This window comes from Metarhizium brunneum, chromosome 4 (genome assembly GCF_013426205.1).
Source record: "Metarhizium brunneum chromosome 4, complete sequence".
NCBI classification, from domain to species: domain Eukaryota; kingdom Fungi; phylum Ascomycota; class Sordariomycetes; order Hypocreales; family Clavicipitaceae; genus Metarhizium; species Metarhizium brunneum.
In genome coordinates this window covers 1,704,973-1,731,346 of record NC_089425.1, presented here as the reverse complement: position 1 = coordinate 1,731,346, position 26,374 = coordinate 1,704,973, and the positions used below count along the sequence as shown (strand labels likewise).

General features: G+C 51.4%; 7 protein-coding genes across 7 annotated transcripts; 2 read left to right on the top strand and 5 right to left on the bottom strand.

Annotated features, from left to right (window-relative positions):
* Positions 1–1,208: 1,208 nt before the first annotated feature.
* LTE1 (Guanine nucleotide exchange factor LTE1) lies at positions 1,209–6,670 on the bottom strand (the record flags this gene model as incomplete). Its single annotated transcript, XM_014690398.1, has 2 exons — positions 1,209–6,258; positions 6,411–6,670. 2 exons carry the CDS (start codon positions 6,668–6,670, stop codon positions 1,209–1,211), a joined length of 5,310 nt encoding a protein of 1,769 aa, XP_014545884.1.
* A 3,741-nt stretch (positions 6,671–10,411) lies between these two features.
* On the bottom strand, positions 10,412–13,059 carry sec18 (Vesicular-fusion protein sec18; the record flags this gene model as incomplete). The annotated part of the gene is made up of 3 exons (XM_014690399.1): positions 10,412–10,747; positions 10,801–12,670; positions 12,743–13,059. 3 exons carry the CDS (start codon positions 13,057–13,059, stop codon positions 10,412–10,414), a joined length of 2,523 nt encoding a protein of 840 aa, XP_014545885.1.
* Positions 13,060–13,527: 468 nt separating this feature from the next.
* Positions 13,528–14,579, top strand: G6M90_00g071730 (uncharacterized protein; the record flags this gene model as incomplete). Its single annotated transcript, XM_014690400.1, has 2 exons — positions 13,528–13,535; positions 13,592–14,579. 2 exons carry the CDS (start codon positions 13,528–13,530, stop codon positions 14,577–14,579), a joined length of 996 nt encoding a protein of 331 aa, XP_014545886.1.
* A 135-nt stretch (positions 14,580–14,714) lies between these two features.
* On the bottom strand, positions 14,715–15,314 carry G6M90_00g071720 (uncharacterized protein; the record flags this gene model as incomplete). The annotated part of the gene is made up of 1 exon (XM_014690401.1): positions 14,715–15,314. One exon carries the CDS (start codon positions 15,312–15,314, stop codon positions 14,715–14,717), a length of 600 nt encoding a protein of 199 aa, XP_014545887.1.
* A 1,792-nt stretch (positions 15,315–17,106) lies between these two features.
* On the top strand, positions 17,107–17,664 carry G6M90_00g071710 (uncharacterized protein; the record flags this gene model as incomplete). Its single annotated transcript, XM_014690402.1, has 1 exon — positions 17,107–17,664. One exon carries the CDS (start codon positions 17,107–17,109, stop codon positions 17,662–17,664), a length of 558 nt encoding a protein of 185 aa, XP_014545888.1.
* Positions 17,665–18,897: 1,233 nt separating this feature from the next.
* On the bottom strand, positions 18,898–19,764 carry KXD1 (Biogenesis of lysosome-related organelles complex 1 subunit KXD1; the record flags this gene model as incomplete). Its single annotated transcript, XM_014690403.1, has 3 exons — positions 18,898–18,979; positions 19,165–19,317; positions 19,454–19,764. The coding sequence occupies 3 exons, from the start codon at positions 19,762–19,764 to the stop codon at positions 18,898–18,900; spliced, it is 546 nt and encodes a 181-aa protein (XP_014545889.1).
* A 4,554-nt stretch (positions 19,765–24,318) lies between these two features.
* Positions 24,319–25,506, bottom strand: DGK1 (CTP-dependent diacylglycerol kinase 1; the record flags this gene model as incomplete). The annotated part of the gene is made up of 1 exon (XM_014690404.1): positions 24,319–25,506. The coding sequence occupies one exon, from the start codon at positions 25,504–25,506 to the stop codon at positions 24,319–24,321; it is 1,188 nt and encodes a 395-aa protein (XP_014545890.1).
* Between the last annotated feature and the right edge of the window lie 868 nt (positions 25,507–26,374).

Sequence of the window (26,374 nt, the reverse complement as noted above, 5' to 3'; positions counted from 1 at the left end):
GCGGCCAAAAGGGATGGACTTGACCGTTATCCCGCCTTTGTTTCCTAGACACATTTTCGATTGCGTGAAGCTGGCTATTAGCTCGTCTCCTGAGGCGCATAAGATTTCAAAAAAGAATATCACCAAACCACTCCCACCGCTCTACGTTGCCGTGACGCTTTCTTGCCCTACTTGCGATGGTTCGGGCTAGAATGTAAATCTTGTCTCTCGAATGACTGGGCTAAGCGGCATTTTTCGGGTTCAATGAAGGATGAATGCTGGAGGTGACGTCTTATAGCTCCACAGTTGGACTGGACTTTCTTGACACAAGACAAGCTAGCCCATATCCTATCAAAAGGACATAATCATAAACGACCATGCGCAAGACCTGTATGTCATGTGTTCTCGACATATTCCTTGATCACCATGGCTCTTTGCACACTCAGCATAAAAATTTCATGAGCGTACAATAGCTTGACAACCGCCCATTCTGGGGTGGTACTGTGCATTCACTGCCATCTATCTAGGGCACTCTCATGTGCTGTAATGGGTATATTACGCCCTTCCTTTCCTTTCCCGAGATTCCTAATCCTATCATTCGCTGCTATCCTCTTCCACCGTCGATCCCACTGCAATGTGTTCAATCCTTCTTTATCCATCCCGGAAAGTGACAAAGAGGTATATAGCAAAAGAAAACGCCTCGCTTCAGTATGGTCACAAAAGAACACTTTAAGCGTTGTATGGCCAAAAAAGAAAGAAAGAAAGAAAATAAGGAAAAAGGGGGAGAAGAGAGAAAGAAAGAAAGAGAGAAAAGCAAAAGTATCGCTGTCTAAGTAAAGTGGAAAAAAATGCATAAAAACGAACGCGAGGACGCCTTGGCCACTATGTGTATTTGGCCAATTGAAAATTCCGTTTGGCCGTTGGATATCAATAGAAATGAAATGTTTCCTGTTCCGGGTATGGGATGCAAAAAAAACCATGCGCTAGATAGGCCGTAAGCTTAAGGGTATATTTCGAGGGAAAAAAAACGAGGGTATTGAGGAAAGAAAATAGCATTAGGGAATATCAAGCTCATGTACCAGGTGTCGTGTTATGCAAGAATCGGAATTATCTTCATTACGCATCGCAAATCGGTGAGGAGTACCACAATGCTAGCTTGATCGTACTTGAGAAGTTGTCCGTTTCTGTTACAAACAGAATATATAGCAAGCCGTGGATGAAAAATCAATCTACCGAAGGCTTTGAGAATGCTTTCGGATGTCGTCATCACTAAGCGCCCCAATCCAAAGGCATCGCTCTGTTACGCCCTCAATCGGCTGGAATGTGTATCGAGTGCTGGCTTCCAAGAGACGGAGGAGTGTCTTTACAACAGAGGCTGCAATGCGGCACCGCTCAAAGTTGACCAGAGGTGCGGTTGATGGCGAACTTGCAATCTCAGATGGCTTCTGTGCATTGTAAAGCAAGTCGTGTGTATAAATGCCAACAAATGGAATGCAGCCAGAATCTGAACCCATTTCCATCTCTTGCCGAATGTTATGAAAGTTTCTGCTAGGAGTAACTAGAAACTCAAGATCACTGAGCGTCTTTAAGTCATTTTCTGGCACAAGATCCCACGTCTTGGACATGCGAGATATTTCGTTGCTAGACAGGGCAATCGTAAGCTGGGCAAGAGTCGCAAAATTGCGGTACCGTCGGCAATGGGCCGCAATGTGAATTAGCTTGATGATGCATCTAGCTCTCTCCTCGGCATGCTGGGTGAGAACAATCTCGGAGATGGCCCATTTGACCATTATATTGAATCGTGCAATCACAACCTCGACGCCTTGTGCATCCGTATTTCTCAGGAAGTCAACCCATGACCGAGAATGGCTGCTAGCAGAATTCTTCCAGTCCATGTCAATCAGCTCTTTCCAATCAATTTCATTCAAAGCATCCTTCTCGATCAAAGTAAACTGTTGGGCCAAGGTGTCGGAGTCGAAGGCCAGAATGAATGGCAAATGGACAGAAAACTTGGGGCTGGCCGACGTCCCAGGTTTGGCAGAGTCAAATAACGCATTGCCGCGAGCCATCTCGTTCGTGGATCGTGGACTGTCAGGACAACTCACAATCGGCGTCAGTTCAGGTGTTGGGGGTAGTGGCTTTCTAGGCCATGTGTTGAAAGTGCGAGTAGCATCATAAGACTTTGGGGCCATTGATAAGGCCTGGGTTGGAGATATCGGCCCCGAAGATGTTTTCGGCCTCTGGTCGATAGGATCTTGTGCCAGAGGATGTGAAGGAAGGCCGTGATCTAAAAGAGGGCTGGCGTGTCCCTTGGTATCCCGAGCACGAAGCTCATCCTCAGACAGTTCTGAAGACAGGTCTGTATTATTTGCGCTATCATCTCGCAAAAAAGACTCGTCTTCCATTCCCGATGTGATAGAGGGCACTGTTTCTCCAGGCTTTATTCTCTCAATACTTTGAGTCTTTTCTACAAGGTCAAACGACGAATGCGTGGCGTCGTTAGGGTCATTGACTTGCTCTTGTTCAGATCCTGAGTCTTCATCGTCCGAGCCTCGGAGAATGGATCTTTCAGTCCAACTCCGGGGAGATATTTTACTTATTTCATCACCGAGCTCTCGCTCCAGAAGCGGTATCGAGCAGTAGGAATCTTGTGAAGCTTCAGAAACAGAAAGGAAGGAACTCAACACTCTGACTGCGCGATCAGCTTTCTCAGACTGCTGCTCCAGCGGAACCGCCTGCAAATGCTCAGGTTGTTTTGTGAGCTGATACATCGAGTACGGCTCGATATTGTGCAGCCTCTTCGCCTCGTTCGCATTTTCTGTATTAAATTCTGGATCGTTGACATTGGTAACATCTTCTTGCTGTCTCTTTCCCTTCGTTTCGTTTCTGATGGCATCTGGACTTTGGCCAATAATCGAAAGTTTGAGAGCTCGTTTAGGAAACTTCCCTTCCAGTTTCAGTAGCGCCGATTCGATGCCGTCATCTTCTTCATCTGGGATTTGTGCCAGCTTTTGAGCCTCAGCTTCGAATGATGGTCGCATGATAGGCTTGGAAGAATGCGTGCTGAAAAGTGATAGGTCCCGCTTTTGAGGCTTCTCAGTGAGCTGTCCAAGTGAAAAGACTTCTGTACGGCCCGAAGTTTCCTGCCCTTTTGATTGATCGGATTTCCCAGCAGAGTTGGGGCGGGTGCTTAGCATATATGAGCTGCAAATAGACTCGCTGAAAGTTGCCAAAGAACCCACGGACTGCGACCGTCTTACTGTGGACCGGTCAAGATCGCCCACCTTGGTAGCGGCTTTCAAATCCCCCCCTGGCCGTCGCCGGAGAACACGAAGTGGTGCGGGCATAGAAGCTTGAGATTGATGGATGCTGTCTAATTCGCCCGAGGCTGCGGTGGCATCAGAACTCTGAATGGTGGGCGGAATAGATGCGCTGCCAAAAGAAGTGACCCGGCGATGCAATATCGAATTGAGAGATTGGTGCGTTTTTGATGACCGAGTTCGTCTATGAAGGCGAACTGCGCCTCCACTCAAGGGAGGGTGTTGTCTGCTTTGGCGTTTCACTGCCAGTGGAGGTCGAGCCTGGTCTTCCGAGACTCTTGTACTCAGGCTGCCTTCTAATGTGGTGAGGTCTGGAATGAACGGAGGCAAGATATCGTCCTCTACAAAAGGTTGTCTTCCGATGTCTTGATTGAGAAGGCATGACGACCGTCGAGGTGTTCCGCCCACTTGGGATTGTTCTGGTGGTGTATTCGGAGGAGTCGGGTCGGTACCATGACGAATAAAGGAATCGGCGAAAGTATCAATCGATTGATTTTCGCTTCCAAAGACTCCATGAATCGAGGGCATTTCGAAAGGAACGGTATCATCCACGATTACAATAGACTTGCTTCCAACCGTTATTCCCATGTCACTAACTGGCCTTTGCTTCTGATTCAATACTAAGGCGTCGAGTGCTGAAGAGTCCATGTGAGCGGCTGAATAGTTAGAATATGTTGATAGCAAGGGCGCAGAATTTGGCGGGTGCAACGACACGTCACTGGGCTGTTCACTGTCGGCGGCTGCAGCCAACGCCGCCTCCTCCTCACGGATAGCCTTTTTGAAATCTTCAGCGACCTCTGCTCCTAAGAGATCAATCCGGACAGGGGGCCGGGAGCCATTGTGTCGGCTGAGCTGTTGGGGGACCACGGCTGTTCCAGGTAGTCGGTTTGTTGTCGCACCTCGAGGGCCAACCGAAGGAATGTCCGTCAAGTTGGCTTGGCCAGAATAAAGGCCTTGACCTTTGGTTTTTAAGGCCTTGCGGACGCCGCGAAGAAGTTTGCGCATGCCATGACCAGACATGGCACCACCTGATACCCTTTCTTTGGAGAAATTGTGGCTTTTTTGTTGAACTATGGTTGTCTGTCGGTGAGCGTGGCCGCAGCGGTGGTGAGATTCGACGTCAACGAAGGCATGGCCAGGGGGGAGCAAGTTACCACGAACAAGACTCCCACCAGATGGCGCAGTTGTGTAAGCCTCTTGATCGGTAGAGGATGCCTTATCAGAGTTATGATCCCGCAATGAATCTGAAAGGCTGTTATTACGTTTGTGTGTCTGGGTCGGACGAACTCGCTTTCCAACCAGCGCCTTTGGTGTAGTTGCTATCGGTCCAGAGGCAATGCCCACTGATGATGAAGGTACCGGGTGCGCAGCCATCAACTGAGTGGTATTCGGATTGAGAGCTCGCATGTTTTTGCTAGGGAACGAGCATGATACAATATCCATACTGGCCAGACTGTGCGGCGAGTTGGGGCCGTATTCCAAGTGCACGGGATTCCCGTTGTGATAGTCGGGAGTCCCGGGTCGATTGTCTAGCACCACGAAGTCCCCAACTTGCATTGCCTTGGGGATCTCACCGGGCAAAGAGGCGGCATTAAGATTAGTAGAGGTTTGTAGAGGCTGTACAGTATGAGGTGGTGGTGTCTGTTGTTGCCCTATTATCTGTGTCTCCAACGCCGATGGATCGAGGTTGGGATCTCGACTACCAGCAATGCCGCCAGGTGTAATGACTACCTCTGGACCAAGCAGATCATCGAATTCGACAGCATCCCAGTATTGCGCACAAACTCTGCGCCAACATTTCTTGAGCTCCGCGAGAATCTTTAACTGGACTCTACTGGAGACAATGTCTTGACAAAGCTCGTCCACAAAATCGTTCAATAAATTGCAAAACGTCACGCGCAGGCCGTATTCGGCAAGGAAGTCGTCCACGAAGTAATTTAATATCCAGTGTCGAAGAGCGACAAATGTCCGAACACGGACAATCATACCAATCTCGTCATCACGATCCAGCGCCCATCTTAAGCGGGCAACCAGCATTCGAAGAAGGTCAGTCGCTTCGAGAAATGATCTGAAAGTGAGGAAGAAGTCGGAGATAAGTTCATAGTCCAAGAAACAAGGGGACGTTATTTCGGCGACAAGGCGAGGTGGTGTTGCTGCTGTCACGGCCCCTGCAGGGGAGTATCGTACAATGCTTCGATCGTTGCAGGCTGGTTTCAAAGTCAAATCAGTAAACATGGCTGGTTGAATGACCAAGTGTGTTGAAACATATGTTGACCTCATCGGACGTGAGAGACGTGGCGATGGCAAACCAGCAACTCCGCGTTGAGCCACAAGAGGGGAACAATGCTCGGGAACTGCTAAGGGACTAGGTTTTCTTGTTGGATTTGCTTGAATAGGCACGGTGGGAATTCGGGATGAAGATTTGAGATCTGACGTGGAGCTGGAATGTAAGTCTTCAGTCGGCGCATAGGAAGAGCTTCGAATCATTGGAGTGCCTCTAATACTGAAGCGGGGTGTTCCAAGGCGCCAAGAGGGTATGTTGACGTTGAGCATCGGAGTTCCAGTCATTGCGTCGAGGTCGTCCATGGTCCGGGGTCGATGCTCGTCGCGATCGCCTAACTTGGAGATGGATATTTTGAATGCATGGGATTCCTGATCCTTGCTGGTGCTCGCTTCGTGTACTGTGCTATCCGACATGGATCGCTTGTGTCGTCTAGGTCGACTGGGAGTCTCGGTGTCTGCCAAGATTTGTTTGTCACCAGCAAGTGGTGTTGCACTCGTCGTTGGGGTCCATTGCGTCGTTTGAAAGTTACTTTCAATATCATCCCCTTTTTTATTGTCGTCTTGGCTTGTCTTCTCGGCTGGATTCCAGCTATCCACTACAGCCGTGCTTGGTGGCGTAATGGGAAAGGTAAAGTTTGGTTGAGGGTACCGTAAGTGAGCAGGCCGTACGCTAGGCCTGAGGTCCGCAAGTTAGCATTCCATCATGAACCGTTACAACCAGATGCGGAAATATTTGAGACCCCGTTGCTGAGGCGCTCCCCGCCCCCCTTTAATACATCCTCCCCCCAACTCTAATCGACAGAGAAGGACACATAGCATCAAACCTACCTCAGATATATCCTTCCATTGTTCCCCACATTGGCTACTGTAAACTGACGTCCCTCACGACCAGCTGAACCACCGTCTGGTGCAATATCCCACCTGTCAGTTTCAGCCTCTGTCTGCTTTTTTTCTTCCTGAGATCGGCGTTCCGAGAACGGAACCAGTGGCTTTGAGGCCGTCGAACCTCCCCGGGTAATGGCTCTGGCAGTCCACTTCCTCGCCGTAGGTTGTAGACTTGAGGTTTCTTTTGCAGAAGAAGATGCCATTTGAGGTGATACCAGACTCGCCGTTGCATTATTTCCGGCCAAGGGCTTTGGTGACGTTTGTGCTCGCGAATGAGTCCGTCGGAGGCTTTTCGAAGTCGATAAGCCCGGTTTTGACGGCCTGGTTAGGGCCAAAGGGTCTGCAGCGTCCATTGACAAACGTGTGTTAGGCGAGGCTGGGAGGTCGTGCCTGTCGACACTGTGATCAAAGAAATATCAGCATGAGGCCAAGCAGATGGAAGATTCAGTCGCGTGTTGCCACAAAAGCACCGCGTCTCGGGAGAGCTACTATCGCCATTGGAGAAGATGGCGGCGGTCAACGTACCTTGAATTCGACAAGCCATGCAGCAACCCGCAGCCCAGACTCAGGATTGCGTCATGGATGGCTAATGCTGACGAGAAATCAAGTGTCGCCTTGTTCGGCGTAAACAGGTTAGCAGGGTTGAGTCATAGAGCCCGGCGCATGAAGTTGCCGGCGCGGGATTGAGGGAGAAGAAGCTGGTAGTCGACAAACGTCAGAAGCGGGATGAGTCGTGCGGTCTTGGTTTGTTTCTTGAGCCTCGCCTCGCCTCGCGTCTTGCGGAGCTGGCTGGGCTGATGGGGAAGTGCGCAAGGTGCCAGGCTCAAATGGGTGGGCATCAATGAGAGATGCGAGCAGGGGATGGGGGATAAGGGCCAGAGAGAGGCTGCGCGGTTTGTGCAACTTGCATAACCCGCAACAGGGATGCACTGTTGACTCTCTCGAAGTCTGTGCTCTCAAGTGCTGCTACGGAGTAAGTTGTGCTTTGTGCTCTGACAGTGTTGTGTTGTTGGACGAAACACCAATTGACCAATGTACATGTACATGGACTCCGCGTAATATGTGTAGTCCTACTCCGTACTCCGTACTACAGTGTGCTCTCCGCTCTCCGCCCTCCGCCCTCCAGCCTACAACTGTACATCTAAGTACACTCCGGGCCACGCCAGTGCCTTGGTCATCACCCTTGCCTTTGGTCTGGTAAACCAGCCTTGGACATTGGGCGAATGGTCTGCTTGCCCATCATCACTTGAGCAGCAGCTGGCTTGAACTGGCAAACTGGTCTGGCCCGTTCCATCCAAGCAGTAGGCCGAACCCAGTCCCTGCACATCCAATAAACGACAATGACCACATCAGTACTCCGTACGAGACCCCTCAAAGGCTAACCTATCCCTTGACGGGCCAGTCTTTCTTCCTGCTAGCTGCGTACTTAAGTACTCAAGCTAACGTTCTCCCATTCGGGCAACTTACAAGGGGGCCGTGTAACGTCAAGTGACATCTGGTGCATTTCGCAGGGCGTCTCCGACAGCCCATCGGGAACACAACAGTTCAACAACCGAGCATTGAAGTACCGAATAATTGGCGGGTCACGGCGAGCGCCATCGATGGGCCGCGCCGCTAACAGTCGAAACCCTACCAGGTTCAAAGTTTGAGGGGAGCCATGGGGGCGTCCAGCCACTCAATGCAACGAAATCACAACAGCTTAAACAAAGAAAGCATGGAGCCAGCCACTTCGGCATGCAAATGCCCCGGGATCAAAGCCAATTTGCCTATGGAGTTATGGTGTCTGATCTGTGGTTGAAGATCTAGGCCCTACTTCCGTACACCCACTCATTACTGTTTGTTCCATCTAGCCAACCAAATACATTCCTTTCAAGACCGAGGATGTGTACAAATGTGTGTGGCTTTGGACGACAAAAGAGACCCTTCACCACGAGTTCCAGCTTTGGCTGCAAACCCCATATCTCGTCCGGGTTTGCCAACCTTGCGGTCGGGGGTCAGGTTGAGGCTCAGTCTTGGTCGCTAATTCCCTGGCTCTCGATTCGAGGGGACGAGGGGAGCCATGTCGATCTTTTTAAATGTTCGGACCCCGGAGTACCTTGTGCTCGGCTCAGCTTCTATCAACGATTTTGTTCGATTTTGCTACAAGTACGAACAACCAGAGGAGGAGATATCTCCAAGAGCTAACCAACCGATCCTAATCATAGCTGTAGAGCGGCCGCCACACATCAATTGCCCCTCAATACAGAGACGTTCCAAAAAGCAAGCACGGCCTGGAAAAGGGACTTTGCCCATCCACGCCTGATGCTTCCCTCTTTGTTGTCGCTGGCGTCTCGCTTGCATTCTCGAACTTCATGAACAGCCCACCACGATCCCGAGCGCCTGGATGCACCAAGTTTTTGCCGAACCCGGCGACAATGCCTGTCAACACGTAATGCTTGGCTGTTGGCGCAGACCATGTGCATGTCAAACCTGCATATGTATGCCGCGACAACCGTGACCACATCAGCACCGGGTATGAATACGGAGCAAGCACAGAGTATACAGCATGACAAACCAATGACTTCCGACAGCTGGGAACACTCGCTGCGATCTACATGCCTTGCTCCCGACCCTGGATAACCTACGATCCCAGCTTAACCAGGGAGCGGACATGGCCATCACGCAGACCCGTTGTCATCGTCGTTTCTTTTTCTTCATCTTCCCAGCCAGTCATTTGTCCACAAGTGGTCGACATCCAACTTGCTCGAGTCAGGTAAAATATCATTTCTTGACTAGCCAGTTGTACATCACCAACATGGCCAAAGAGACCAACAAATTAGTACATATTCCGCGTGTTTTCTGTGGGAGGGAAAAGAAATTACAACGGAGAGGACTGGTATGAACAGTAGCGGAGGTACGTCCGTGACAGCCCAGAAACTCCAGTGGCAGAGGCAAAGCAAAAAATTAAGGGGTAGCTTATCAGCACCATGTCGCTTTTTAGAGGTAGTTGGGAAATTGCCTGGTGCCTAATTGTTGCAGCGACTGTACCTGACACCACGCCGTACGGAATATGGTCCATGGCTTTGAGCGGGCCGAGCCAATTGCGTACTGCACGTATCGAATAACAATGATGATGATAATAATGAGTAACCATCTACGGAGTACGTAGCAAAGAATTTGCCAAAAAATACTCGAGCATTAAAAATCACATGAGGGGTTCAAAGTGAACGTAACATGTGCATCAGAATTCACAAATGGCCGACGTAGTACTACTACTAATACTCCTACATTTGTCATGCTTCATATCCTGGTCAAAGGATGTGAGCTTGCTGCATAAACAAGCGAAGAGCACACAATGTATTTATAGCTGAAACACCAAATTAATTGCTTCCAACAATCTCCTGATTATTTTCCGAACGCATCGTCAGAACATGGAGATTTACGCATCCCAAATGCCGACAGTCAGCTCAGGCAAATCCCCAAGTCTCAAATTCTTTGCTGCTACGTACTAGTGCTACTCTGAATCATCTCTGCCGATTACGTTGCCCTCATTTTCCGCAACCCAGATGCCCATGTACGGCGCCAAACACGAACAAGGGTATCTGCATTTCAGATACTACCTACTCAAGTACGGAGTACTACGTACATACAGGGCCAACTCACGTCAAGTCCACACACTTCAATCCCCAAGCGTGACTCCTAAATAGCGATTTACAGCTGAGTGAAATGGCTCTAATAATACTAATCAATTCGCTCAAGCTCAATAGCACCATCGCCCTGGATTCTATACACGTTGTCGCCTTTGAAGTGCATTTCTCTAGTCGGGCGCTCATAACAAGAGGCCCTGAATCATGATCCAAGGAACAAAGTGTTATTATGTACCATTCAATGGCAATGACCCATATTGCGAACTCTAACAACTTCATCATCTACCATCTATTCATTCACGCCATTCCGTATGTCTATCAAAGATTTAGGCCCTGAATGTTGTCCAGTAACAGCTCCGAAAAGGTTTCCAATACATGGCTGCTGGATTCTCCAGCCTTGGCCTCGAAGATCAAGTCCTGGATCGTCTTGATACCGATTCCAACCTTGTCCGATCCCGTGCGCTGCCGTACCAAATTAACTACCTGGTCGATATCATTGGAATTGAAGACACGTGATTCATGCAAGACAGCAGCGAGCTCTTCGGCGTCAGCAACAGCAGGGACTGCGACCCTCTTTGCAAAATCGGTGTCGATTTCGAGCATTTTGAGTACGGCAGCTTTGGATGTGGTTACGAAAACGAGGAGGCGGTGATTCTAGAATACGGGTGAGTATAGAGTGTCAAAACTGGTCACAGGGGAAAGCATACTCTAGGAGGCTTGGAAACAATGAGGGTAGTAAGAGCCTCCAGCATAACGTTGGAGAAACGAGGCCCGATGGGGTTCCAGCCGATAAGACGCTCAAAGTCGTCAAGGATGAGAATTGAGGCAGGTGACTTGTAGGCATCCGCGAATGCTTTGTGGACATAATCCTTCTTGGCAAAGTCGTCTCTGTACCCAACAAGATCTGCCGGCGTAACCAACTTGACGAAGGGAAAGTCGGACTGCATGGCAATATGGGCGGCCAGAGCAGTCTTTCCTGCACCTTTGGGGCCGTGGAAGAGTACAGACGTGCTAAATTTGTTGGGGTCGTTTTTGATCATACCCACTACACGCATCATCTCGTCGATAGTCGAGCCGATGTATCGACTGAACCGAATGATTCCCAGACCGACAGCATCTTCAAGCTCGGCCTCTGACACACCATATGCCGGTTTTACTTCTGTTAATGCCAGCATAAAATCCGCGCGGTTGACTTGCATGCTGGCAACGTCCTGTTTGACAGCAGCCATTTGACCGACTTCTGTGTGGCGCGAAAATGCAAATGATGCTGCGGCTTTGACAACACCGTTAATCTCGGCACCTGAGTAGTTTTTGGTCATGCTCGCGAGCTCCTTCAGGTCGACGTCGGAATCGAGAATGTTGTTCTCCCTCATTTTAGCAGTGTGGATGTTAAAGATGTCAAATCGACCCTCTTCATCTGGTAGAGAAATTTCAATATGGACTTCCAAACGACCAGGTCTCATGAGCGCATCATCAATCATGTCCTTTCGATTGGTCATTCCTATAAGCAGAATATTGTTCAGCTGGTCGACACCGTCAAGCTTGGAAAGCAGCTGGTTCACCACACTGTCACCAACGCCAGTTCCTCCTCCCGCGCCCGATCCACGCTGTTTGCATACGGCATCGAGTTCGTCGAAAATGATGATGTGAAGACTACTTTCTTCGGCCTTTTCTTTATACTCCTTCTCGGCATCCGCAAATAGCTTTCGAATATTTTCTTCAGACTGTCCCACGTACTTGTTAAGAACTTCAGGGCCATTAATAACTTTTGGCGGGCGTGCGTTGAGCATTTTGCCGATTTGGCGGGCAATAAGGGTCTTGCCGGTACCGGGAGGACCGTAAAGCAACATTCCTTTGACATGTGGGATGCCCATCTTTGCCACGAGACCGGGAGGGAACACACGAGAGGCGAAAGCTCGACGAAAGATGGTGGAGAATTCGTCACCCAAACCACCAATACCCATGTCTTCAAACTTGAAGTCTGGCGCCAAAATGGCGTTGGAGTTGGGCTTGCTCATAGATGGCTTCATGTGAAAATCACTTCTACCATCACGATGGAACAACACTCTTGTTTGACTGGTGAGAATACCTCTCGCATGCCCTTCCCGGAAGACTTGCTTGCTAGGGTCATCTGAGGACATGGCAAGGTCCACAAGCCCGACTGTCTTGACAACAATCAACAATGGGATATTGCGGACATCCATAAGAATTCTCTGCCCGGGGGCCAGAACCTGGTTTGCGAAGGTGTCAGAAAATTGCGCCGCCAGATGATCCTCATCGTAAGGGGCGTCTGTTCTCTTATTGGGTGATGCGAAGCCGACTTCTAGATCAACGGACCCCAAATACGCCCTCCCTCCTTGAGCAAAAGGATCATATAGTTCTCCGGTGAATATGTCGCGAATGGTGATATTACACCAAGAACGCTGAGGGTCGGAGAGACTAATGCCGCCTTGGGGAAAGCCGGGTACAGGCTTTGCTGTGACAACGAATTCTCCTTCTGGCTGTCCACCTCGCACGAGGATATAGAGGTCGGTACCGTCTCGACTCGGTGGGAAGTCCTCCGGCGCTACAGCGCATCTATAGTCCAACAGTTAGTTCAAAACTTAAAGCGTCCAAGCAGATAATCCATATCATGATAGCTTAACTTACATATTGCCGTAAATCAGGCGAGACTGCAAAGTTCTGTCGGCAACCTTCTCAACTCTCAAAGTGACCCTTCGAGCACCAGACGGCCCAGACGGCCCTTTCTCTGAGTATCTCGGCATCGCAGGCGACTGAGGGCCAGACCCTTGGCTTACACGAGGATCACCATAACCTTGAGGGGTCCCATAGCCTTGAGATGGATCCGCGCCGTATGAGCTTCCTGGCGGCGGTCGTCCTTGATTTGGAGGCATTCGAGGGTTGCTGCCTGGTAACGAAGGAGCGTAAGGCAGCCTGCCGGGACCGCCTGGGGGCACTCCAGACATCGCGGTGATTTGTGCCTCGAGGTTGTTGATCTATCAATTTGTTGCAAATGCAGAGTTCGTATGGGTGTAAAAAGAGAAGAAATACACAAAAGCGAGGACAACTGGTAGGCAACGTGGTCATAAGTTGTGGCGATGAATGCCTGGAGGGTTGGGAGCTTTTAGCTGGTACCTCAGAACTGGAGGGGCGTTAACAGCGAGTCTCAGGGTGGTTTCATGGGACAGTGCTCAAAAGGGATTAGTGCATTATGTCACAGCCTGTCTCCGGAGTAATTGTGGAACATTTGAACTGGCCGCAGTAGCTTTGAGTTGTTCGTCGTCTGCGATGATGCTTGGAATCATTTTTGAATGAAAGAAATAGGCCACGATTTGTGAAGCATCGTTGGTCTTCATGCCCTTCTTCCTGCATATGGCCGTATTTGCTTCGACTTCTGATTCCCACACTTGGAGATCTCCCATCACCATTCCATCATGCCCTTGTAAGAATACACGCTGGCCTGCAAAGTCTCTTGAGACTTTCACTGACCTTCAATAGACATCTCCTAGGGAAGAAGTCCTGGAACGTCTATAATGCCGACAACATCGCGAGAGTGCGCCGCGACGAGGCTGCGGCCAAGGCAGCAGAAGACGCAGAGGAGCAGCGCATGCAAGAAATCGACGCGCAGCGCCGCTTGGCTATACTCAGAGGCCAAGTACCGCCACCATTAGAAGACGACGCACAAGATGACCTGGATGTACTGCGAAAATCAAGCAGGCAGAGTGACCCAAATCGTCATGGGGAGACGCGGCGAAAACGAAAGCGCTATGGCGAGGATGATACAGATTTCGAACTACGCATAGCGAAGGAGAGGACAGACCCTGCAAGCAGATCGCTGGAATTATCTCGACAACCAACGAGCTCGGCACCGATTGTGGACCACCGCGGACATATTGATCTGTTTGGCGATGAGAAAACTAGGGCACACGGCGAAAAGAACCCAGAAGCAGAGAGGGAAGCACAAAAGAAGAGGCGAGAATATGAAGACCAATATACCATGCGCTTTTCCAACGCAGCTGGCAAGCATGGAACCAACAGCCCGTGGTACTCCCAAGCGGACGCCGCAAGGCAGGATGCGCCGCTGAAAGATGTCTGGGGTAACGACGATCCGAGGCGGAAGGGGAGAGATGCGAATCGAATAGTCGCCAGCGATCCCCTAGCCGTGATGAAAAAGGGAGCCTCACGAGTGAGAGAGTTGAAACAAGAGCGGAAGAGGTTCCAGGAAGAGCGGGAGGAGGAGATGCGGCAGATGCGAAAGGACGAGCGGCGAAGAGAGAGGCACAGGCAGAGAGACGAGGGAGAATCAAGACGGCGGAGCGCATCACCAAAGTCTAGGAGAAGACGGCAGCGGTCTAGGGACACCCGAGACGACAGCTATGATAGAGACTGGGATAGGGGGAGGAGGAGGGACAGAGATCAGGCGCGGTCACATCGGCGTGACTCCCGTTCTCGGGAGAGGGGGTCTCGTCGCCAACATCATGATTAACGAGCCGAAGAGATGGAATACAGATACCCATATTGATTCTTCCTGCATAAATATACCGAGTGTCAACATATCAATTACCAACCCGTAATAGCCAGCCCCTCTAATCAAAAATTTCTAAACTCTGTCCGTTCTTTTTCACTTTTCCACACGCGGGAGCTTAATCTCAACAGCCCTCATATCCTTCTCAGTCATGTCCACAATCTCCTTGGCATCCATCTTCTTCAGCGCCGCCTCGATCCTCGAATAAGTCCCCTCGCTTAGGCCCTCCTCAGAATCACAATACACATCCACACCTTCCTTTGTAAACATGGTCGGAGCAAACCAAGTCACCGCCCACCTCTCCTTCTTCCCCTCCGCATTCGTGGCCTCTCCCCAGCCCAGCAATTCCCAATGACTCGAGACGAAGAACAGCCAGCCTTTCCCCCTCCAGTCCCACCCTCCGTCTGCGGACCGAGTATCAATTCCCGCGACTGTCTTGAGAACACCCGACGACTTGGTAGGCTCGTATTCCACCAGGTCGTCGATGCGCAATTTGCCATCGTCCTTGGAAGGGAGAGGCTTGTAAGTGATGCGGACGTTGCGAGCAGACCGCCACATGTGAAGCGTGGAATGGGTGACGGTCCACGTTGTGGTGAGCCATTCGATATCTGGAGCGGGTGACTTGTTCGATGCGCTTGCGGAGCTGGATATGTATTTTGATGGGAGGGCCAGCGACAGGGGAGTTTGCTCGGCCATGGTGCCTGTGCGGGTTGTGAACTTGTGAGGTGAGGTTGTTGTCAATTGAGAGAGGCTTCCTGTTTCAGACCATGCCCCTGGTTATGTGAGTGTCTTGAAACAAAAGGATTGGGGTATCATATTAAGCAGAGAGCGTGCAGGAAGAAGAACGCCTTGTCAAAAGAATGCGAGATGTTTGCGACACACTCAAGTCGTGTAGTCGCAACTGAGATCTAGTTCGTACCAACCACCGGAATCTCACAGATCCGAGATAAAAGCCCGAGTGTGACGTGGTTATTTTAGTCCGTGTTACCAGACGCCATATACTTGTCGTTAATCTAAGCCATCTAGCAACCAAATTGCTAATATTAGATCTCAGTTCTTGTATCTGTCAAGGACAGTACCTTGATGCTCACCTCGTTACGGAGTACGAAGCCCATCTATTAATGTTTTGCTGCGCAGGCAGGCGGTGCATGTGGCTAATAAGATGTACAGACTCGGTAAAGTATTGACGTTATGCATGCATAGTCCCGGCCCGCTGTTTTTGACACCTCGACCATACAGTACTCCAACCACACTTCAGAAGCTTGAGCCCGGTATTATTGACTGGCCAAAGTCCATGTGTGCCGATCCTTCCCGCGCAGCCCATGCCATAACCCAGCCGCCGCAAAGCACATCCCAAGCCCTTCCGGCGCCGGAGATGCACCCCAGATCGTGAATTCGAATCGGGAGCCAGGCACTGTCTAGCATCCCTGCCCACGGTGCGGCCACCAGTCCGGACCGTCTGCGCTCTCCGTACGCTCAGAAGCATCAGTAGGGCCATTTCGAACGCTGCGGGGATAAAGATTGGTGGTAACGCACGAGACGTTGAGTTGACTCTTATCCATAGTTTGGTTGTCGGCACTAATTAGTGCTGGCGCTTGGGTTGGGTGACATGTTCGAGGGTACTTAAGTAGATAAGCGAGTTGGACTGAAATTTGTCCTGGGATTGGAGGTTAAACGTTGCGCATTCCATGTCAATAATGACACGCGGGCCTGAACCCACATGCAGCGGTGTGTGTAGGTTAGCTACTGTGAGTTCAGCACCTTCTTTGACGCTGGCCCGTGAATCGTGACGTGGCGACAGGCAACGACTAAGACTCTGGACTCTCTGCGGCACCTAGAGTTCAAATATGTTTGAATGGACACAATGAGGAGTGCGTTAAGATAGTCGAGGCTACCATGGCAAAAATTTTGGAAGAAGCCCAAGAATCTGTCCAAACAGTTATGAAATAGTTACAACCATCCGAGACCCGGGTCGTCAATCCCCTACGCTGTGCGAAGGCTCCAGTAAGTATTTCGCCCCACAACACCCCTGCAGGTAACTAATAACCTCGGATAACCTCAATAACAGCCTAATTTTAGTATATTTTAATGTAGTAATTTATAATTAGCCTTCTTATAAAGACTTTTATTATTATTAAATTTACTAGTAAAAATAGGTACCCTTAAGGACATAGCTTCTTATTGGATATATATCCCTGCAAATACTTCATTGGAGCCTTCGCACACCGTGGGGGATACAACGCCCTGGTCCTAGGAGAGAGGGCCTGCTACATTCCGCCCCACCCAATTATCCCAATTATGTACTCCGTACAGTCTGGTATATGCAGTCGACCCCAACCCACCCCCAAGGCCCCAAACAACCATCCATCCACCACGTCACGACACCAGTGCTCCTTCTTCCCTCTCGACAACCCCACACTTGCGGTGAAGAGCATCAGCTCCATCGCACGCTCAAACTCACCCGCCCCGGAGCAGCTCCTCACACACGATGGATCCAGGAGCAGACGCCGACGCAGCCGCCATGGCCGCCGCCATGGGCTTCTCAACCTTTGGTGCGCAGGACCGTCCCCAGAAGAAGAGGCGATATAACCCGGCCGTGGACACAGTCACGTCGGTCGCGCAGCCTGCGCCCGGTGCCCAAGCTGCTCCAACGGGATCCAATTCAACGCCTCTGGGAAACCACAGCAGCGTGTCGAAAGGGGAACCAGGGAACCAAGCAAATGCAGATGAGATCAACCTGGACGACGAGGAAGGACAAGACGAGAGCACACTTCAGAAGCGCTCTGAAGAAACGGCACTCCAGGCACCTCCCCTTCATCACGGCTTGCCAGCCCGTCCTGCCCCGGGAACAGGCTTCGTCGGATCACCAGCGCAGTTCCCAGGTCGTCATGGTGCGTCGCAGGCGGGAGACTCGAGAGTCTGGTACGAGGGCTACTACGACAGCACGTCGAATGAGAATCCATGGGAACGCCTTGAAAGGAGGATGGGTCTTGAATCAATGGGCACTTGGGTTGCCAGACAAGCGCACCCAGCACCCAGTGTTTGACCGACGCCATGTTGTCGGTGCCGATGATTTCACCAGCAGAAGATGGACAACAGAGATCACAAACGGACTGTATCATTACGTTGGTTTGCCCCAAAGGATTGGAATACGAAAAATCTGAATGAGCTTTTGCCTTGTCAAGGTCTGAGAAAGGAACGACAGGAGCTTGGTTCAAGGTGGTCACGTGACCCACTCAACTACACAGCTTCCTAGTTCAGGAACGGTTTCAACAAATTCGTCATGTGCCAGGGCCAATCACATGATATTCATGACTCCAGGGCTTCTCCAATGAATGCCTTCATCGTTGATGCTTATGCGACTTTCATTGGAGGACAGACATGTCTTGGCACTGGCACATGGTCGGCGAGAAGCCTGGGATTCAGTCGATCCATTGTACGCCATGGGAGAGTCTTGCTATAGAGACACTCATCTAGGACACACTATGTACTACTGCAAGGCACAGTAGTATGAAAAAGATTGTCATCTTTACAGTCGTTACCAAAAGGAGCAGCATACACCACAATAGGAAAGGCCCCTCCCTGTCCACCAGTCACAACTTCCACCCTCCGTGCCGGCCCTCGTGATCTCAGATTCTCTGCTCGGGACATTTTCGGCCATCATCGTCCTTCCTCCTCACACTACAGCACCCGAGCAGCTGGAACCGATCTGCTGGGTTAGCAGGGGCCCCTTGCAGCCCTGCCGTCCGTTTTCAGTTCACACGCCCAGGCGCCAGAATAGATGCCGGTTCCCACCAGACGCAAGAAAGCGAGGTGTACCTGGTGTTGCAAGATGCCAAAATCCGACCCAATTCCCATCCAATCATAACTCGTAACTTCGTGAAATAGCCACTATTCAACCCCCCGCACGCCCTATCGCTGTGGAGAGGACAGAAAGTCGGCGGCTAATTGCCGCTCGAGGCCAGGGGGGGTCAGTAAAAGCAGCAAGGGATCGCGCGCCAACGCAATGCAAGATTGCCGCGCTGTCACCGCAATTTTGACCTCATGTGATACAGGAATATCCTGATATAAAGCACTATGTGTAAACGCCATGTTGCGCATAGTTCATAAACTCTCCCTGCAGCTATCATCCGTAGAAACGCCGTGTAAATATCTTTTTGCGGAATTTGCCGCTGAACCAAGGAGACATGTCGAAAGATAAAATGGCCTTTTGATCGCTTCAAACTATAATGAAAATTGCACACCGCGTAGCGTAGAAAATGAAAAGAGGCCACGTTCTTTAATACTCGGGAGAAGGATGTCGCTCGCGAGCCTTACGATACTCCTTGGGGTGCTTACGAGAAGCTTTGGCTTGCAGTGATCTGAGATGAGAAGTTTGTTAGCTGGCTTCTCAAGCTGCTTTAAATGAAGCGCCTACAGAAGCAACGCTGGCCCGTGGGGGGAGAAGAGACAAAGACAGGCGAGGGGCCTTGTCGCAATTCCCCCAGGCGGCGGGCGTCGCTACGTCATGAGGACATTGTCCAAGGCCAGTTGAGAATGCACTTACGAGACTTTCTTCTGTGTCCACTCCAAATCTCCCCGCACCTCGCGGGCGTCTCGCATTCCGTCTTGGAATCGCTCCCTCGTCTTGGCGAGACGAGCCTGTGCCTGCTTTTGCAGGTCCATGAGCTCGCGGTGCTTCGCATTCAACTTTCCGGAGCTGTTTTCACGCAGTCAGGGTTTGTAAACAAATACATGGGTAAACTCAATGTTGACAGTCCCTGCTGTTGCTATGCTGGGAGGGTCCGGACGGACCAAAAAAACCGCCACGGGGGTTCGCGGGGCAAATGACTTACGTTTGCGCTTGAACCGCCATGCTCCGGTCGAGTGGGATGGGATTGAACGAGTTTGCAAAACGCTCTTGCATGTACTCCTGGAAATCAATGCCACTAGCCGAGTTGGCGCTGTCATAGTCGTTTGAGCCCATGTAACTAGCAGAGCCCGTGTATCCACTGTTACCGTAGGATGGGACACCCGACGCAGAACTCATGTCGTCGTCGCATTCCGGGGGAGACATGGAGTAATGAGTGTACGTGGGGTACTGATTGCCCTTTCCAGGAACCGCCATTGGCATGGCGTAGGACACTGTTGGGAACGGGCCGGACATGATGATGATGGTCGTGGTGTTGATGGACGCGTTGATCCGTCGTCTTTTTAATAGTGTCACAAAGCCGCAGGCTGTGGATGTGTGACAACTAGAAACTCCGTTCTGAGCAAGAACTGGAATGAAAATATGATGTTGTTGCGGCAAGGGGTGATGTTGTGAATGGCTATGATGTTACACTTGATAGTATGGTTGTGCAGACACGCAACACAATGGGGGTTGGTTGGTGATGGCGAGACTTTACAAGGAGGAACAAGACTTGCTTGGGAGATGTATGACAAGAAAATAAAAAGGGAAGAAGAAGGAATCCGACTCATCCTGAACACAGGAGGCCCTTTTATAGTTTTCCCGGACCCTCCCCGGACCCTATGCTCCAACTGAAGCAGACCTGACAACATTCATCTATTCGTTAGAGCGATTATCATGATACCCCGCTTGAAACGATGCCGGACAAGTACGGAGTATCATCTGAGGGCATTGGAGCCTGCGACGAGGTGATCATGGCGGGCGTGCATGATGCGGACCAACGACAAGACGACAAGGCCGTGAAGGTGGAGCGATATCCTCGAACGGCGTAGACTTTTTCGCGGCCTTGTTAACAGGCATGGTACAGTACTTGGGAACATTGATGGGCCAACGAGCTCGGGAGCCAGCAGCCGACATGGACACGTCGGACCATCAAGGGGGAGGAGGGTGGGAGTGAGAAGGCATTGACCAACGAAGACACGAACGTGCGCCTGCGGTGCAAATTCTTCCAAGCTTCAATGGGCGTGGGATTTAGATTTTAGTCCGGCAACACCAACGACAAGGAGACTGCATATGCCGAGGGGCGAAAGGACCACTTTATTGACCACGGATCGGCGGACACTGGCCGTTTCCAAGAACATAAGAAAGAGAAAAAGTGCTCGCAGGGAGGCTAGAAGCCAGCGGTACGGAGCATCCAAGTAAGTTACTGTACATAGCTTCGTATGTAGAGGTGGTGGGAATGTCCAGAGTAGTCATGGTGGGATACAATCAATGGCAGAGAAACACGGCAAGCATGGAGACGCGGCCCACCGAAACTCATGAAATTGGCTGGTGATGTGACAAAGACTTCTCTATCAAGCCAAATGAAGTGGTGGCTGCACTAGCAGACGGGGTTTCCAATCACCCCAAAGCCAAGCAGGGAAAGGCCATGATCAGAGACGAAGGGTTCAAGGAGACGGTTATCAAGAAGTGGGTGACAGGCAGACCGCAATATACTTGGTGGCCGAAGGCTGTGTTTGTCTTCAATGTTTGGTCTGGTCTTTTTCGCACCAAGGGGCGGGACGTGAAAAAGTGAATCAGGAAAGAAAAAAGCAGGGCGGCATGCACAATCGGGCTGCTGTCAACTGGTGTGGCCAGGAGACCAATACCAGAGCAGCCAGAGCAGCAAAACGGCAAACTTGAGACGTACATGGAGGACCAAAAGGGGCGGAAAGAGATGGAGTGAGGGCGTGATGCATTATCCAGTGTTGCACCAGAAACAAGCGCGACGAGGCCAAGTTGGTAGAAGCAGCCAAAAGCAGCACTGGATTTCCCAGCACAACGTGGGCGTTGGTTCCATGGCATTGACAGCATCGACAGCATGCATGTGGTGCACACCCTAGGGATCCACGCTGGCAGCCGCATATTGTTGGATGCGCAAGTCAAGAGTGGATGGCACCGAGGTTCAGGCACATGTGCGTTGAATCGGACAAGCCGTCGTGCTGTGGATGATGATGCGTTGTCAAGATAACAACCACATAACTCCCCGAAAGCCAGCAACCCGCCGGGCTTATGTGTGACGAGGCCGTGGCCTGCTGCTTGCTTGTGCTGGTGCTGGTGCTGGTGCTGACGCTGCGGCTGCGGCTCCAAGATGTGTCCGGTTGTGTTGTGCCTTGGCAAGCGTGTCTCGCAAAGTTGCATTGAAAAATGACTTCAATGTTGGAGTTCTCTGACGTATTTTGCTCTGCAAAGACTGCCGGCTGCCCTGGTACAGGTACCTACTGAGTACTTGGCACCAGACTTCACCAGGCACTTGCAGGTGTACACGTCCCCAGTCCCCAGCTTCTGCCGTAGCACCTGCCTAGCAAATACGGCCGTCAATGCTGAAACGGAAGGTCCAGTTTACCTCGCCGATATCGAACAAGCTGCAGCGAATGCACTGTTGACGCTTTGGGCAATCGTCATCTCGCTGCCTCCGCTGTGCATCATATTTGATCCCTGGCAAGTACCACCTGTGTATGTACGTATGGAGTACAGATGGCACCGACATTATGCATCAATAATCCTACAGTCCCATACCCAAGCATTAGAATGGTAATGACCTCTCCCCTTGTTGATATGCACCAAACTCCAGACATCTTCGAAACTTTGCTCACCAGCTCACCAATCTATCCTGGGGATGTAGGGTGAGGCCCCTTCATTCCGCCAACTGGCTGCCTACCCACCTTCGCCAAATTTCCACTGACCGACCTGTTGCGAAGTAATCGGAGATCCCAGGGTCATGGAAGAAGCAATTGAGCTAACCCTGCGACCAAAACTATTTGCAAACTTGATTGGCTGATGCGTGCTTTGAAACCTGAGAAAGCATGGCAAAATGTTTTCTGCGAGTTCTTCGATCTGCCCCTCCCCCGCTGGGGAGAAAAAGCAAAGCTAGCGGTCTTGTGTTCTCATCATGACATACCAACAAGAAACTACTAGGTTGTTTCGGAACCAGAATCATCATTCACTTACACCCGATTAGTCGAACGGAGGCAAACCCTTGGGCTTCCTAAACCATAGTACCTCTCTGGTGTCTTCCACTTCCACTTCCACGAGTCTCTGGCGTACATGGGAGGGGGGTCCATGGAGGGGTGTGTAAGTCCATAACATCTGACGAGACCATTTCTCTTTCGTGCTCAATCCATCCATCCACTCATGAAGCGACTAGCCGCGTCGCCTCAGCTCATGCAGGAATCGGTATAGCAATGGATACTCATGAGCGAGCATGCGGGCCACCGTGGGTTGTGATCTTTATCATTGACTTGGATCAGTACACCCAGTGAGAAACCTCTCATAGACCATTCTCGTGCTTGTGGTGCCGGAAACCTCTTATCAACACTTTGGCAAAAGTTACAATACATGTGGCGTATTCGGGAGACCAATAAGTTTCATAGCCCTCGTAAAAAACTGAAATTGGACAAGTCTGGTCCCCCCTTTTGCGACAGAGGACACTGACGCACGCCATAATCTCCGGCAACTTATGTGTGGTAAGGGACCTTCGGAGTGTCTTGAGAATTCGCTGGGGGCGAGGAAACAAGCCACCATATTCCAATAATTCGGTTCGCCAGGCCGACGAGCGACTAATGGAAACCACAAGCCTGTGCGCGACACATGGGTTGACATGATGGGATGTATCCCGAGGGACAACTCAGCAGCAGGGTTAGGACTCGAAGTGGAAATTCTGAATGGCACGGTGTGGACGCACACGCCTCCTCCCAGCGAAGAGGGACAACTCATGCATGGAAGAAAGAACTCCTGCAAGAACCTGATGATGGGGCATCTTCTCATAGGCAGGACTTGCGGCGAGACAAATCTTTACCAACTTCTAGACTCCGCGAGGTCTATCGCATTATCTATTGCGGTAAAATATGCACCATGTTAGTTGGCTACCTTGGCTACCTTCTCTGTTAGTAACTAGTATTTCATCCGGCGAGGGAAGTTGACAGGGAGGAGTGTAAAGTGCCCGTGACACTGGCTTACCGCTACTTGGGACATCCCTGTCCCAGCCATACAAGCTTGGCATGCATAGTCGAACGTGTCCTGGTGGACAGCACAGGGAAAGGGCTGCTTGCTGGCTGCCTACTGTTGAAGGGCGATGTGCTTTTTGAGGGGGAAGGGGGTGGCGGAAGGGAAGACTCATGTTCGACCGAAGAATCAGTGAGGTCACTGAAGATGTTTGATAATGGAAGCCGTCTGGTGGATTCCAGGCCACAAATCACGAGGACTATACCAGCAGCGCCAGCTCAATATAGTTGGCCCTCACAGTATAGTTACTGCACGTCATTAATGCAGTTCGCCACGCACTCCTGGTGTCTGCTGCATGGTGACCTTCAAGTTTGGGGCTGACGTTACAAGCTTGCCTTGCACAAACTAGAGTCGGCCTTCTTGAAGGCGATACGACTCTGATGAAAGGATGGGGTCGTCTCATTTAACAGTAATTCACGGTGCTCATTACTATGCTACTTCTGATGGTCTCTTAGCTAACGATTAGTCTGTATATAAAAAGTCTGTCTACAGATAAAGTAAGTCTGGTCTTTCCATGTCTCAAATTCCATAGTATCCGCCAAGCCATAATCCAACGCATCCTTATTCGTCTCCCATTTGACGGTTCCCCAGTCCCCCTGGCAGACATCCCGAGACCCCAAAACGCCGGCCATGTCCATGCGCACAAGCCCCAGAATCTTGGTCAGGTACAAAAGAAAAAAAAAACACCCAATGTAGTGAAGTGGACCAGTAGATGTTGAGAGATAGATGCCAAATGTAACGGCAGAAATACACTGAAGAAAGACTGCTTTAAGTGAAAAGCCTCAGGAAACCCCAGATGCCAATGCCGCTGAGAACTGGTATGGTGAAATTATCGTCCCAGCCAAAAATATCAATCACTTCACTGGCAGAAGCAACAAAACCAGACCACAAGCCCATGATGGACAAGGCCAAAGTGCCCGACACAGTAGCTGCAGCCCGAGACACACCGAGAGCGCTTGCCACGGCAGCTGGCAGCGAGAGGGTACCCTTGAACATGAAGTTCTCGTCCCCAGGCATGGGTCCGATAACGGGGACCAACCAGCCATAAAAGAAGAATGACGTAGCCACGCCGACCAAGAAGGCGGCAAAGGAACCAGCCAGCGACTTGCCACGACGGATCCGAGGTGTATGGCGACCCCAAAGACGCCCAAACGTACTGGCGGCCGTGTCGCACCAGCTCAACAGCAAAACACTCATGACGCCCACATCCTTGGGGAGAAAGTACAAGACGGCCCAGGCGCCAAGTAGGTAGAATATGACGCCATTATATCCAGAGTATTCGCTCTCGCGCATGAGCGCACCCAGAAGGCGCACGTACAGCCTGTTCACCGCGGCGTATCGGTGTCGAAGCCAGTCTGTCGTAGCAATGGGAATCAGTCCGGCCATGAGATACGGGGGAACAGCCTGCGTCTGCGTCCCCGTCGTGTACAGCCACACCACGAAGAAGCCTATCGAGACGTGGAGGGCTTTGCGAGGCACCTCGTGTTTGTGCACGAATGTTCGCCAGTGTCGGTGGATGGGGATGAGGCCGAGGGGGCTGGGACTGCGGCTAAAGTCCCGCCAGGACCAGCCCGAGGGCGTGGCAGGCTGGGGAGGGGCCAGGTGCCCATTTGAAGCAGATATCTTGCCATTTGTGACGACCTTTTCAGAAGGCTCCTTGGACAAAGGTTTCATGGCGAGGCTGGAGTTGCTTGGTGTCATGCGGGCCATTGTTCGGGAGTCGATTGGCGATCTACTTCTGGTGCGGGACCTCCGCAGGCCGGGAACCTCGTCGTCGACATCGTCTTGTTGCGGATGTTCGTCTTGAGAGTGCTGAGAGGACGCCATTCTCCTCCGGGCCGCCGAGCGCGTCGTGGGTGCCGAGTAGCCCGCGTCGTGCTCCGGGGGGTCGGGACTCGGCGAGATGATGCGAGGTGTCTCGGGGACAGAGGATGCGGCCTTGCGACGTAGAGACATGGTGAAGGATACCGGTGGCAGGGCAGGGGAGCGGACGGCCCCGACAACAACGCGATGAAGCGATACGTGGTGAGAGGGCCAGAGATGTTGTTGGGCTGGACCGGCGGCGGCCGCAGGCGAAGCAGCAGCAGAGGAGTGGAGAGAGGAATCGGTGTATTTATCGAGGCGCGACCGTCGCGCCAGAGATGTTGGCGCAGGCTCTGAGCCTTGAATCGGAGCAACGACGGCGGACTGGCTATGAAGCGTCGAGGGTCCTTGCTGAGGGAAGCTGGCGGACTCTATCGGATCCAGTGTGAAGTCCAGAGAGGCAGCAGAGGGAGCGTCCCCTACTGCACGATGACGAGTTTGAGGAATGGCGGCGGCCGGAATGGGACAGCGCGTGCATGAAGGTCGGGGGAGGGAAGGCGAGAGAGAAGGATGCGAGAGCCGTGACAGAGGAAGCGTTGGGAACCACGGGACACCTTTCTGTCTTTTTTTGTGACGCAGACACGGGATGGATGTGGAGGTGTTAGCAGACGGAGGCGTCGGGGTTTAGAAATTTTGCGCCCCCAGACCAGACGGGGCCCACGGGTTTGCCGTCCCCGGCCAGAGCCATGGCCCATGGGTCAGGCATGTGATTACAGAGCATGGAGTGGTATCATGGCCATGGCCGTTTACGAGAGGGTTTTCTTTCGGTGCTCTTGTCTATCGTTGTGTTTGATGGCTACCTAGGTACTTAAGGTAGTTGTGCGCATACAGTTTGTGTACGTGATGGTGATGAGACACGAATACAATGTTAATGGCAGACGGGCCTCCCTGTGATGGTCGTGTGTGCCTGAGCCCATAGTGCACATGCGGGCACTAATTATTTTTTAGATGGTCTGGTGCT